Below are 14,609 nucleotides of genomic sequence, written 5' to 3' on the forward strand. Positions count from 1 at the left end.
ATGTTAGATATTTATTTTAGTTGTAGAATTACTATAAGTGCTGAAATAGGGCAACCCTGGCGTACACTATGGTGAATATTAAATATTTTAGATGTGTTACGATTAATCATAATGTAACTATTAATATCTTTATAAAACATTGATAACAGAGACAAAGTTAGTCCCGAAACCATGTGTACAACGAATGTATTAGGAATTTGTGTTCAATTGTATCAAATAGTTGAGGAATAAAATAATAGCCTCTGGGTCAACTGTAATCAATCAAGTCTAAAACTAACCTAATGTTACAGCTGATGTGGCGACCTTTCATGAAACCAGTTTGGGTTTCATTAATAAGGTGGTTTAGGCCCATTTAAGTCTATTAGCATATTCTAAAGTTATCCATTTCTAATCTGTATTTAATAATGTAATGGGTCTCCAATTACCTATGAAAAGGATCTTTATCAGGATTTGGTATTAAGGAAATAACCCCTTGTTTTATGGTAGTAATCATCTCTCCCTCTAAATGTTCCCAAAAGTGTAAATAAAATTCCACAGAAAGACCATCTGTTCCAGGTGCCCTTCATAGATTTAAGAACATCTCTAAATCTCTACAATCGAAAACTCCTCTTCACATATGGACTTGAACTCATCAGAAATCATGACCATGGACATGTTTTATAAAATGTTCACATTCAATCCCATTCAAATTTGACTTCTACAGATTTTCACAGAAAGAATACACAAAGTTAGAGATTATCTTTGGGTCTTTACACAAGGTATTGCCAATATTTAAGGGGGGGGGGGGTAGCCTAGTGGTTAGAGTCTTGGACTTGTAACCGAAAGGTTGAGCTGACAAGGTAAAAATTTGTCGTTCTGCCCCTGAACAAGGCAGTTAACCCACTGTTCCTAGGCCGTCATTGGAAATAAGAATTTGTTCTTAACTGACCTGCCTAGTTAAATAAAGGTAAAATAAAAATCAAGGCAGAAAGAGATTCTCTTTACAGTTCCTTTTTTTTCAGAGAAAAAATAGCTTGTTTTTTTCCTCACCCTCCTCAACCCATTTTGCTCTAGATCTAATAAAGGCTCCTTTAGCTAAATAAATTTACATTTGATCTAGTTCTAATCGAGATGTATTCAAATCCGTTTCTTCTTCTGTTGAAAGGGTATCCTTTTCTAAGAGAACATTACATTTATTCACAAGCTCATTTTGAAAACATTTTTGCTTCTTTAGTTCCTTACTGCGTGTAATGGTGATTTAGATCTTATCTTGAATTTAAATATTTCCCAGTTACTTCCATGCTTTGGTTCTAAATCATTTGAGTTAAACAAGTCTATGGTCAAGTTATGTATGCTCTTGTTAAAGACTGGATCATTTAGAAGTGAATTATTACATTTCCAGTATCCTCGAATGTATCCTCGATTTTTCAGAACATTCTAATAATATAATTTTATGATCAGTCAAAGGAGCATGTTTATGATTTACTTCTTGTACACACTGTAAAAGTGGGGGAGAAATGAAAAACAGATAAATTCTGGATCTGATTCGTCATTGACCTATTACACCAGGTGTATTATTTAAGTTAGTATTAAAGAAGCGCCATGTATTGATCACTGTCAGTTTACAGCAAAATGAGACGTCACTATTCTGAGATCTTTGAGCTATTCTAGGTGGAAATCTATCTAAAGAGTATCAGGTGTTTCGTTAAAGTCTCCAGCTATTATAAGCCATGCATTTTGTATTCTTGTTTTGCAGCTCAGTAAGCTTATCAGCAAGATCCAAAAATAAAGTCTTATATGAGGAGGAAGAGTTTTACCCATATACAGTTGAAGTCGGAAGAATACATACACCTTAGCCAAATACATTTAAACTCAGTTTTTCACAATTGCTGACATTTTAATCCTAGTAAACATTCCCTGTCTTAGGTCAGTTAGGATCACCACTTTATTTTAAGAATGTGAAATGTCAGAATAATAGTAAGAGTGACTTATTTCAGCTTTTATTTCTTTCATCACATTCCCAGTAGGTCAGAAGTTTACATACACTCAATTAGTATTTGGTAGCATTGCCTTTAAATTGTTTCACTTGGGTCAAATGTTGCTGGTAGCCTTCCACAACCTTCCCACAATAAGTTGGGTGAATTGTGGCCCATTCCTCCTGACAGAGCTAAGATAACTGAGTCAGGTTTGAAGGCCTCCTTGCTGGCACACACTTTTTCAGTCCTGCCCACACATGTTCTATAGGATTGAGGTCAGGGCTTTGTGATGGCCACTCCAATACCTTGACTTTGTTGTCCTTAAGCCATTTTGCCACAACTTTAGAAGTATGCTTAGGGTCATTGTCCATCCAGAACCATTTGCCACCAAGCTTTAACTTCCTGACTCATGTCTTGAGATGTTGCTTCAATATATCCACATAATTGTCCTTTCTCGTGATGCCATCTATTTTGAGAAGTGCACCAGTCCCTCCTGCAGCAAAGCATCCCCACAACATGATGCGGGCTTTACAGTTGGAATGGTGTTCTTCGGCTTACAAGCCTCCCCCTTTTTCCTCCAAACACAACGATGGTCGTTATGGCCAAACGGCTCTATTTTTGTTTCATCAGACCAGAGGCCACTTCTCCAAAAAGTACGATCTTTGTCCCCATTTGCAGTTGTAAACCGTAGTCTGGCTTTTTCATGGCGGTTTTGGAGCAGTGACTTCTTCCTTGCTGAGCGGCCTCTCAGGTTATGTCGATAAAGGACTTGTTTTTACTGTGGATATTGGATATAGATACTTTTGTACCCGTTTCCTCCAGCATCTTCACAAGGTCCTTTGCTGTTGTTCTGGGATTGATTTGCACTTTTCGCACCAAAGTACATTCATTTCTAAGAGACAGAACGCGTCTAATTCCGGTATGACGGCTGCGTGGTCCCATGGTGTTTATACTTGCGTACTATTGTTTGTACAAATGAACGTGGTACCTTCAGGCGTTTGGAAATTGCTCCCAAGGATGAAACAGACCTGTGGAGGTCTACAATTATTTTTCTGAGATCTTGGCTGATTTCTTTCGGTTTTCCCATGATGTCAAGCAAAGAGGTACTGAGTTTGAAGGTAGACCTTGAAATACATCCACAGGTACACCTCCAATTGACTCAAATCATGTCAATTAGCCTATCAGAACAACAACAAGCCATGACATAATTTTCTGGAATTTTACAAACTGTTTAAAGGCACAGTCAACTTAACCTAATGACCCACTGGAATTTTGATACAGTGAGTTATAAGTGATATAATCTGTCTGCAATCAACTGTTGGAAAAATGTATTGTCATGCACAAAGTAGATGTCTTATCCGACTTACCGACTTGCCAAAACTAAAGAATTTGTGGAGTGGTTGAAAATTGAGTTTTAATGACTCCAACCTAAGTGTATGTAAACTTCTGACTTCAACTGTACATTGCATATAATGAAACAAGCATTATCTAGTTTTGAAATCAATATAACCCATCTCCCATCTTTGGACGTACACGACTCTGAAATTGTCATGTATTGTCATATTATGTCTTGTTCCTGTTCTTTCTCTTCACTCCGTCTCCCTCTGCTGGTCGTATTAGGTTACCTTCTCTTCCTCTCCTTCCCCAGCTGCTCCTCATCTTCTCTAACTACCTCGTTCACCCCTTTCCCACCTGTTCCCTTTTCCCCTCTGATTAGGTCTCTATTTCTCTCTCTGTTCCTGCTTCTGTCTTTGTCAGATTCTCGTTTGAGTTTCTCATGCCAGAACCAAACTATCGTCTCGTTTGCTTCCTGTCCTGTCGGAATCTGCCTGTTCATCTGTTGCTACGTCTGATCAGGTACCTCTGTCCTCTACGACCCGCGCCTACCCAGAGAGACCAGCAGTCTGTCGCCGCTAACCCAGCTATTCTCCTCTGCTGCTAGAAGGGGAACTTTTCTGTGAATATCAGAAGGACTTTATGATTTATTTGTCGCCCTCTCTGCGGGTTGTTTATTTTGCCATTATATACATTTGAAGAGGATCTATGTCTTACCTGTGTTTTGACATTAAAGGACTCTGTTTTTGTTAAACCGCTTTTGGGTCCTCACTCACGTGCATAACAGAAGAATCTGACCAAGAATGGACCCAGCGGCTTCGGATCCTCTCCACTCAGCCGTCGAGATCCAGGGAGCGATGCTAGGCAGACACGAGCAGGAATTGTCTGCTGCTCGACATGCCGTTGAGACCCTGGCCGCCCAAGTCTCCAACCTCACAGAACAGATTCACCATCTCCGCCTCGATCCACCGGCTACTTCCAGGGCTTTCGAATCTCCGGAGCCCAGAATCAATAACCCGCCGTGTTACTCTGGGGAGCCCACTGAATGCCGCTCGTTCCTCACCCAGTGTGATATTGTGTTTTCTCTCCAGCCCAACACTTACTCCAGGAGCACAGCTCGTATCGCCTACGTCATATCTCTCCTTACTGGACGGGCTCGTGAGTGGGGCACGGCAATCTGGGAGGCGAGGGCTGAGTGTACTAACCAGTATCAGGACTTTAAGGAGGAGATGATACGGGTTTTTGATCGTTCTGTTTTTGGGGAAGAAGCTTCCAGGGTCCTGTCTTCCCTATGTCAAGGTAATCGATCCATAACAGATTACTCTATTGAGTTTCGCACTCTTGCTGCCTCGAGTGACTGGAACGAGCCGGCTTTGCTCGCTCGTTTTCTGGAGGGTCTCCGCGCGGAGGTAAAGGATGAGATTCTCTCCCGGGAGGTTCCTTCCAGCGTGGATTCCTTGATTGAACTCGCTATTCGCATTGAGCGACGGGTTGATCTTCGTCAACGAGCTCGTGGAAAGGAGCTCGCGTTCTCCGTTGCCCCCCTCTCCGCATCACTACCATCTTCCTCCGCCGGCTCGGGTGCTGAGCCTATGCAGCTGGGGGGTATCCGCATCTCGACTAAGGAGAGGGAACGGAGAATCACCAACCGCCTCTGTCTCTATTGCGGTTCCGCTGGTCATTTTGTCACTTCATGTCCAGTAAAAGCCAGAGCTCATCAGTAAGCGGAGGGCTACTGGTGAGCGCTACTACTCTGGTCCCTCCTTCAAGATCCTGCACTACCTTGTCGGTCCATCTACGCTGGACCGGTTCGTCAGCTTCCTGCAGTGCCTTGATAGACTCTGGGGCGGAGGGCTGTTTTATGGACGAGACCTGGGCTCGGGAACATGACATTCCTCTCAGACAGTTAAGGGAGCCCACGGCCTTGTTCGCTTTGGATGGTAGTTCTCTCCCCAGGATTCAGCGTGAGACGCTACTTTTAACCCTCACTGTCTCTGGTAATCATAGCGAAACCCTTTCTTTTTTAATTTTTCGTTCACCTTTTACACCTGTTGTTTTGGGCCATCCCTGGCTAGTTTGTCATAATCCTTATATTAATTGGTCTAGTAATTCTATCCTCTCCTGGAACGTCTCTTGTCATGTGAAATGTTTAATGTCTGCTATCCCTCCTGTTTCCTCTGTCTCTTCTTCACAGGAGGAGCCTGGTGATTTGACAGGGGTGCCGGAGGAATATCACGATCTGCGCACGGTGTTCAGTCGGTCCAGGGCGACCTCTCTTCCCCCACACCGGTCGTATGATTGTAGTATTGATCTCCTTCCGGGAACCACTCCCCCCCGGGGTAGACTATACTCTCTGTCGGCTCCCGAACGTAAGGCTCTTGAAGATTATTTGTCTGTAGCTCTTGACGCCGGTACCATAGTCCCCTCCTCCTCTCCCGCCGGAGCGGGGGTTTTTTTTGTTAAGAAGAAGGACGGGTCCCTGCGCCCCTGCATAGATTATCGAGGGCTGAATGACATAACAGTGAAGAATCGTTATCCGCTCCCTCTTATGTCTTCAGCCTTCGAGATCCTGCAGGGAGCCAGGTTTTTCACTAAGTTGGACCTTCGTAACGCTTACCATCTCGTGCGCATCAGGGAGGGGGACGAGTGGAAGACGGCGTTTAACACTCCGTTAGGGCACTTTGAATACCGGGTTCTTCCTTTCGGCCTCGCTAACGCTCCAGCTGTCTTTCAGGCATTAGTCAATGACGTCCTGAGAGACATGCTGAACATCTTTGTTTTCGTTTACCTTGACGATATCCTGATTTTTTTTCACCGTCACTCCAGATTCATGTTCAGCACGTTCGACGTGTCCTCCAGCGCCTTTTAGAGAATTGTCTTTTTGTGAAGGCTGAGAAGTGCACTTTTCATGCCTCCTCCGTCACATTTCTCGGTTCTGTTATTTCCGCTGAAGGCATTAAGATGGATCCCGCTAAGGTCCAAGCTGTCATTGATTGGCCCGTCCCTAAGTCACGCGTCGAGCTGCAGCGCTTTCTCGGCTTCGCAAATTTCTATCGTCGTTTCATCCGTAATTTCGGTCAGGTGGCAGCTCCTCTCACAGCCCTTACTTCTGTCAAGACGTGCTTTAAGTGGTCCGTTTCCGCCCAGGGAGCTTTTGATCTCCTCAAGAATCGTTTTACATCCGCACCTATCCTTATTACACCTGACGTCTCTAGACAGTTCGTTGACGCGTCAGAGGTGGGCGTGGGAGCCATTCTTTCTCAGCGCTCCCTCTCTGACGACAAGGTCCACCCTTGCGCGTATTTTTCTCATCGCCTGTCGCCGTCGGAACGTAACTATGATGTGGGTAACCGCGAACTGCTCGCCATCCGCTTAGCCCTAGGCGAATGGCGACAGTGGTTGGAGGGGGCGACCGTTCCTTTTGTCGTTTGGACTGACCATAGGAACCTTGAGTACATCCGTTCTGCCAAACGACTTAATGCACGTCAGGCTCGTTGGGCGCTGTTTTTCGCTCGTTTCGAGTTCGTAATTTCTTATCGTCCGGGCTCTAAGAACACCAAGCCTGATGCTTTATTTCGTCTCTTCAGTTCTTCAGTAGCCTCCACTGACCCGAGGGGATTCTCCCTGAGGGGCGTGTTGTCGGGTTGACTGTCTGGGGAATTGAGAGGCAGGTAAAGCAAGCACTCACTCACACTCCGTCGCCGCGCGCTTGTCCTAGGAACCTTCTTTTCGTTCCCGTTCCTACTCGTCTGGCCGTTCTTCAGTGGGCTCACTCTGCCAAGTTAGCCGGCCACCCCGGCGTTCGGGGTACGCTTGCTTCCATTCGCCAGCGTTTTTGGTGGCCCACTCGGGAGCATGACACGCGTCGTTTCGTGGCTGCTTGTTCGGTCTGCACGCAGACTAAGTCCGGTAACTCCCCTCCTGCCGGCCGTCTCAGACCGCTTCCCATTCCCTCTCGACCGTGGTCTCACATCGCCTTAGATTTTATCACCGGACTGCCTTCGTCAGCGGGGAAGACTGTTATTCTTACGGTTGTCGATAGGTTCTCTAAGGCGGCTCATTTTATTCCCCTCGCTAAGCTCCCTTCTGCTAAAGAGACGGCACAAATCATCATCGAGAATGTTTTCAGGATTCATGGCCTTCCGTCAGACGTCGTTTCGGACAGGGGTCCGCAATTCACGTCTCAATTTTGGAGGGAGTTTTGCCGTTTGATTGGGGCTTCCGTCAGTCTCTCTTCCGGCTTTCACCCCCAGTCTAACGGTCAAGCAGAACGGGCCAATCAGACTATTGGTCGCATCTTACGCAGTCTTTCTTTTCGTAACCCTGCGTCTTGGTCAGAACAGCTCCCCTGGGCAGAATACGCCCACAACTCGCTTCCTTCGTCTGCGACCGGGCTATCTTCTTTTCAGAGTAGCCTCGGGTACCAGCCTCCGCTGTTCTCGTCTCAGTTCGCCGAGTCCAGCGTCCCCTCCGCTCAGGCTTTTGTCCAACGTTGCGAGCGCACCTGGAAGAGGGTCAGGTCTGCACTTTGCCGTTATAGGGCGCAGACTGTGAGAGCCGCTAATAAGCGTAGAACTAAGAGTCCTAGATATTGTCGCGGTCAGAGAGTTTGGCTCTCCACTCAGAACCTTCCCCTTAAGACAGCTTCTCGCAAGTTGACCCCGCGGTTCATTGGTCCGTTCCGTATTTCTCAGATCATTAATCCTGTCGCAGTGCGACTTCTTCTTCCGCGATATCTTCGTCGCGTCCACCCGGTCTTCCATGTCTCCTGTGTTAAGCCCGTTCTTCGCGCCCCAGCTCGTCTTCCCCCCCCCCCCATCCTTGTCGAGGGCGCACCTATCTACAGGGTCCGTAAGATTTTGGACATGCGTCCTCGGGGCTGTGGTCATCAGTACCTAGTGGATTGGGAGGGGTACGGTTCTGAGGAAAGGAGTTGGGTTCCCTCTCGGGACGTGCTGGACCGTTCGCTGATCGATGATTTCCTCCGTTGCCGCCAGGTTTCCTCCTCGAGTGCGCCAGGAGGCGCTCGGTGAGTGGGGGGGTACTGTCATGTATTGTCATATTATGTCTTGTTCCTGTTCTTTCTCTTCACTCCGTCTCCCTCTGCTGGTCGTATTAGGTTACCTTCTCTTCCTCTCCTTCCCCAGCTGCTCCTCATCTTCTCTAACTACCTCGTTCACCCTTTTCCCACCTGTTCCCTTTTTCCCTCTGATTAGGTCTCTATTTCTCTCTCTGTTCCTGCTTCTGTCTTTGTCAGATTCTCGTTTGAGTTTCTCATGCCAGAACCAAACTATCGTCTCGTTTGCTTCACCCTTGTCCTGTCCTGTCGGAATCTGCCTGTTCATCTGTTGCTACGTCTGATCAGGTACCTCTGTCCTCTACGACCCGCGCCTACCCAGAGAGACCAGCAGTCTGTCGCCGCTAACCCAGCTATTCTCCTCTGCTGCTAGAAGGGGAACTCTTCTGTGAATATCAGAAGGACTTTATGATTTATTTGTCGCCCTCTCTGCGGGTTGTTTATTTTGCCATTATATACATTTGAAGAGGATCTATGTCTTACCTGTGTTTTGACATTAAAGGACTCTGTTTTTGTTAAACCGCTTTTGGGTCCTCACTCACGTGCATAACAGAAATATCACCTCTAAACTTTTGAAGCAGTATCATAGTACCAGCTGAGTGGTTAGACCAGTGACTATAATAAACAGTGTTTCCTCATTGTGATTTCCAAACACTAGAATCTTAATCACAATTCGCCTGGAGTAGAATGAAATCTGCATTTAGTTTTTACAAAGTAAAAAGTGATTTTATTTTAGTTATGTTTCGTAAACCCCTGGCATTTAGAGGGACTATTTAGTGCATTTTATTCAAAACGTTGCAAAACCTGACAAAAATAAAACAAATACAGTTTAGTGAAAAGAATAACTGAACTAGTAAGCTAGGTAGCTAGTAAGGAAACCTGAGCTTAGAGAAAGAACTGGACTACCCTAAACCGAGGTAGTTATGATCAATATGGTGAACCTGTATTCATTGACAAACCTGGTGATATAAAACGGGGTGAATGTAAAAATGGCAATTGACTTAACTCAGTCATTTAGCTAACGTTTTCATTTGACTTAAAAAGAATAGGACATCAATTTTGAGTTAGTGTAGTTATATCCCTGAGCAGTGTTTTCAAAACATTCAGCATACATTCACTTGACGTCCTGACAATCAATCTTCTTTCCATCGATAAATGCAAAAGGATCTCTAACCTTCTTCTCTAGCTTTTTTTACCACTGGCCAAAGTTTTTCCATTGCAACAGCATCTCCTGGAGTGAGAGCCTCTTGATGCGTAGTTTATTCTCCATAAGAAACCTGGACTCCTTGGCTTCTTTCCGTACGACATCTCTGCAGATTCTCACAGTTTTATTATATTTAGCTTTTATTTAACTAGGCAAGTCAGTTAAGAACAAATTCTTAGTGTAAATGACCGCCTTGGAACAGTGGGTTAGCTGCCTTGTTCCGAGACAGAACGACAGATTTTTACCTTGTCAGCTCAGGGATTCGATCTTGCAACCTTCCGGTTACTAGTCCAACGCTCTAACCGTTAGGCTACCTGCCGCCCCACATTGTGAACCACATGATGGTTGTCCGCGGAGATCCGTCATCTCTTTGCTTTCCCAGGCGGTGCACCACGTCGATGACATCTGGGAGCTTGTCTCGAATCCTGGGTGCTACTTTCCCGAGGATGTCAATGGTAACTCCGGGTGCTCTGTATGCTCTCCCAGTCCTTTTCTCGCATCAGTTTCAGGTTCCATCTCCGGCTGTGGCGCTGGACTTCGATGATATGATATTCTGTTGCATTTGGAGATTCACCTGTTGCAGTTTCTGTATTTCAGCTTCAATGGTCAATATTTTTTTTGCTTTGGGTTGACACCTGTTTGAGATGTTGCTGCACAGTGGCTGAGAGAGACTATTAATTTGGAGGTAGTCTCTGTTGTTTTTTTCAATGATGGCCAGTTTCTCAAAGATGGCTTTGGGAATGTCAGGGTTGGTAGAACCATTTTTGACTGCTCTGTATTTGGCTTACGGCGAAGGTGGCAGTAGTGAGAATAATTAGACATTTTGCCTTGAGTTCTGGAAAGTCTTCACGTGGGCTACTAGCATCTAGGTGATAAGAATCTATTCAGCCATGCCTTGTCCTTTTCGGTTTCTTTTGCCCATGTGTGTGATCACCGTGTTTTCCAGTCACCTTCTGTTACTTCATATAGGCAAGGTTCAGATTACCCCCCCAAAAAGATTAAATCTTTGAATATTGATCATAATCTTCCTGGTTTATCGAGACATACGTTCAAATACACCCGCTCTTGGACTCCCTCTTGTTAGCATGGTCTGTGTTACCATGGAGAAGTGGCAACAACATAGGTGATGTTGGCATGGAAACGACACAGGAGCGAGTGATAAGACACTGGGGGACGCGCCATCACAGACGATCCCACTCCACTACACCGTGTTTCTGGGAGTAGGGTGAAGTTGCCCCTTAAATGCTGGGTAATTTCCCCCATGAGGCCTAATGCTTAAGTTTAGTATTGGGGAAAGGCAAGCTTATCCTAGATCTGTACCTAGGGGAAACTTTATCCCGGAGCACTTTACTACAGGGTCCTTCTCTGACCCTGACACAGTGCTCTGAACCAGGACAGCCTCACCTTTTCAGTTTCCCCTTTAGACCTAGTCATCTTTTTTTTCAATTTGAGGTCATAGAGATCCTATAATAAATGTTCTACATGTAATTCTATGTTTAAGGTCTACAATATGTGAAGAACACATCCTATTTAACTCATAGGTCAAAAATATGGTTTATTATATTCTTCTTTCCACATGATTTTGATTGGATGTTTTCTGAGAGATGACTCATGACACTATATGAGTGGATGTCATGTATTTTGTGTGGGTGTCAGAGTAGGTCGTTTACGGCTCATCTGAGTGTGGGTAGTGTGTGGTTTTGTGACGTCATGACTACCGGAGTAGTTTCCGACGAGGCTGTCAATGAAAGTGCTTTGGTAGAATTGGCGTAGTGTGGCTGGCACACCCCTACTCTACTCTCATCCAAAGCTTGTGTTTGTCAGTTAGGATAATTCAATGCCTTAACGTGGTGACATTTACCATAAAACTCTGGCCTTTAGTGTCAATAGCTCTGGGGAGGAAAAAAAAACTAGGCTACTCATGACTCCTATTTCATCACCACCTTAAGTGGGATCCCACAATACCCTCACAGCCTTTTTATAACTGCCTTTCGCCACATTATCTACTACTTCCTATCTACAGTTTGATTTGGCTCTTGTTCTCACTTCGTCACACTCACTCTCTCTTGATCCCTTTCTTTCCTTCTCCTCCCCCACAACCTCTTTCATAAGTGTTTTTATATTGAGTACTGGCACCCTCTCTCTCTCTCCCTCTAGGAGATGTTGGGGCCCAGGCCCTGTTCTCAGTGCCACGGAGGCCTGGCTTTGGCACCATGGGGAAGCCTATCAAGCTGCTGGCCAACTGCTTCCAGGTGGATATCCCCAAGATGGACGTCTACCTCTATGAAGTAGACATCAAGCCTGAGAAGTGCCCACGTCGCGTCAACAGGTAAACAGCTGTCCGTCAGTCAGCGTCAATATTCTCAAACCCACACAAACTGGCTGCAGATCTTTCATGTGATCTCATGAACTGTACTTTGCATCACTTTACCCACTTAAAAGACCAGGGTTATGGAGCAGTGTTGGAGTTGATATATTTGTCTCTCTGGTGCCCCTATAGGGAGGTGGTGGACTCCATGGTGAAGCACTTCAAGGTGACCATCTTTGGGGACCGAAGGCCAGTCTACGATGGGAAGAGGAGCCTCTACACAGCCAACCCCCTACCAGTCGCCACAGCGGGGGTGAGTTGCGCGCGCACACAAGATACACATGATAACATTTCTAGTGTAATTTACAATGTTGAATGTCAGATGGGTTTGCTAGTGATACATTGAGTTGCTTGAGCTCCCATATATATTCTCCTCAGGTGGATCTGGATGTCACCCTGCCAGGGGAGGGGGGTAAGGATCGCCCCTTCAAAGTGTCCATCAAGTTTGTGTCGCTAGTCAGCTGGCACCTGCTGCACGAGGTCCTGATGGGGCGCACCATGCCTGAGCCCTTGGAGCTGGACAAGCCCATCAGCACCAACCCTGTACACGCAGTGGATGTGGTGCTGCGACACCTGCCTTCCATGAAGTGAGTGACTGCTGCAGCCCTAGTGGACAGCACTGGCATACAGATTTAAAAAAAATAAAAATAATGTACAACTTTATTTAACAAGCCAAGTCAGTTAAGAACACATTCTTATTTTCAATGACGGCCTAGGAACGGTGGGTTAACTGCTTTGTTCGGGCAGAACGACAGAATTTTACCTTGTCAGCTCAGGGATTCAATCTTGCAACCTTACTTTTAACTAGTCCAACGCTCTAACCACCTGCCTCACGAGGAGCCTGCCTGTTACGCGAATGCAGTAAGAAGCCAAGTTAAGTTGCTAGCTAGCATTAAGCATATCTTATAAAAAAAAACAATCAATCAATCATAATCACTAGTTATAACTAACTACACATGGTTGATGATATTACTAGTTCATCTAGCGTGTCCTGTGTTGCATATAATCAATGCGGTGCGCAATCGCGAAAAAGGACTGTCATTGCTCCATCGTGTACCTAACCATAAACAAAAATGCCTTTTTTAAAATCAATACACAGAAGTATATATTTTTAAACCTGCATATTTAGCTAAAAGAAAGGTTTGCAGGCAATATTAACCAGGTGAAATTGTGTCATTTCTCTTGCGTTCATTGCACGCAGAGTCAGGGAACAGTTTGGGCCGCCTGGCTCATTGCGAACTAATTTGCCAGAATTTTACGTAATTATGACATAACATTGAAGGTTGTGCAATGTAACAGCAATATTTAGACTTAGGGATGCCATCCGTTAGATAAAATACGGAACGGTTCCGTATTTCACTGAAAGAATAAACGTTTTGTTTTCGAAATTATAGTTTCCGGATTCGACCATATTAATGACCTACGGCTCGTATTTCTGTGTGTTATAATTAAGTCTATGATTTGATAGAGCAGTCTGACTGAGCGATGGTAGGCACCAGCAGGCTTGTAAGCATTCATTCAAACAGCACTTTCGTGCGTTTGCCTGCAGCTCTTCGCAATGCTTCAAGCATTGCGCTGTTTATGACAACTCCTGAGTTTAGGCTGGTGTAACCGATGTGAAATGGCTAGCTAGTTAGCGGGGTGCGCGCTAATAGTGTTTCAAACGTCACTCGCTCTGAGACTTGGAGTAGTTGTTCCCCTTGCTCTGCATGGGTAACGCTGCTTCGAGGGTGGCTGTTGTCGATGTGTTCCTGGTTCGAGCCCAGGTAGCGGCGAGGAGAGGGATGGAAGCTATACTGTTACACTGTCAATACTAAAGTGCCTATAAGAACATCCAATAGTCAAAGGTATATGAGATACAAATCGTATAGAGAGAAATAGTGCTATAATTCCTATAAGAACTACAATTTAAAACTTCTTACCTGGGAATATTGAAGCCTCGTGTTATAAAGAACAACCAGCTTTCATATGTTCTCGTGTTCTGAGCAAGGAACTTAAACGTTAGCTTTCTTACATGGCACATATTGCACTTTACTTTCTTCTCCAACACTTTGTTTTTGCATTATTTAAACCAAATTGAACATATTTCATTATTTATTTGAGGCTAAATTGATTTTATTGATGTATTATATTAAGTTAAAATAAGTGTTCATTCAGTATTGTTGTAATTGTCATTATGACAAATAAAAAAAAATATTGGCCGCTTAATCGGTATCGGCTTTTTTTGGTCCTCCAATAATTGGTATTGGCTTTTTTTGGTCCTCCAATAATCTGTATCGGTATTGAAAAATCATAATCGGTCGACCTCTAATTTATATACCCTTATAGTCCTGAATATACTAGTAGTCTACAATGTATATACACTGCTCAAAAAAATAAAGGGAACACTTAAACAACACAATGTAAATCCAAGTCAATCACACTTCTGTGAAATCAAACTGTCCACTTAGGAAGCAACACTGATTGACAATACATTTCACATGCTGTTGTGCAAATGGAATAGACAACAGGTGGAAATTATAGGCATTTAGCAAGACACCCCCAATAAAGGAGTGGTTCTGCAGGTGGTGACCAGGCCACTTCTCAGTTCCTATGCTTCCTGGCTGATGTTTTGGTCACTTTTGAATGCTGGCGGTGCTTTCACTCTAGTGGTAGCATGAGATGGAGTCT

The 14,609-nt window shown here is 44.7% G+C and overlaps 1 protein-coding gene across 2 annotated transcripts in view; it reads left to right on the forward strand.

The window, feature by feature from the left end:
- Positions 1-14,609, forward strand: part of LOC139392466 (protein argonaute-3-like) — a 43,526-nt gene that overhangs the window by 4,725 nt on the left and 24,192 nt on the right. For both annotated transcript variants that reach the window (XM_071140479.1, XM_071140480.1), the window contains exons 2-4: positions 11,729-11,900; positions 12,072-12,192; positions 12,318-12,526. In XM_071140479.1, coding sequence (XP_070996580.1) covers positions 11,729-11,900; positions 12,072-12,192; positions 12,318-12,526 — 502 coding nt within the window. The remainder of the gene's footprint in view (positions 1-11,728; positions 11,901-12,071; positions 12,193-12,317; positions 12,527-14,609) is intronic.

Source organism: Oncorhynchus clarkii, chromosome 32 (assembly GCF_045791955.1).
Source record: "Oncorhynchus clarkii lewisi isolate Uvic-CL-2024 chromosome 32, UVic_Ocla_1.0, whole genome shotgun sequence".
NCBI lineage: Eukaryota > Metazoa > Chordata > Actinopteri > Salmoniformes > Salmonidae > Oncorhynchus > Oncorhynchus clarkii.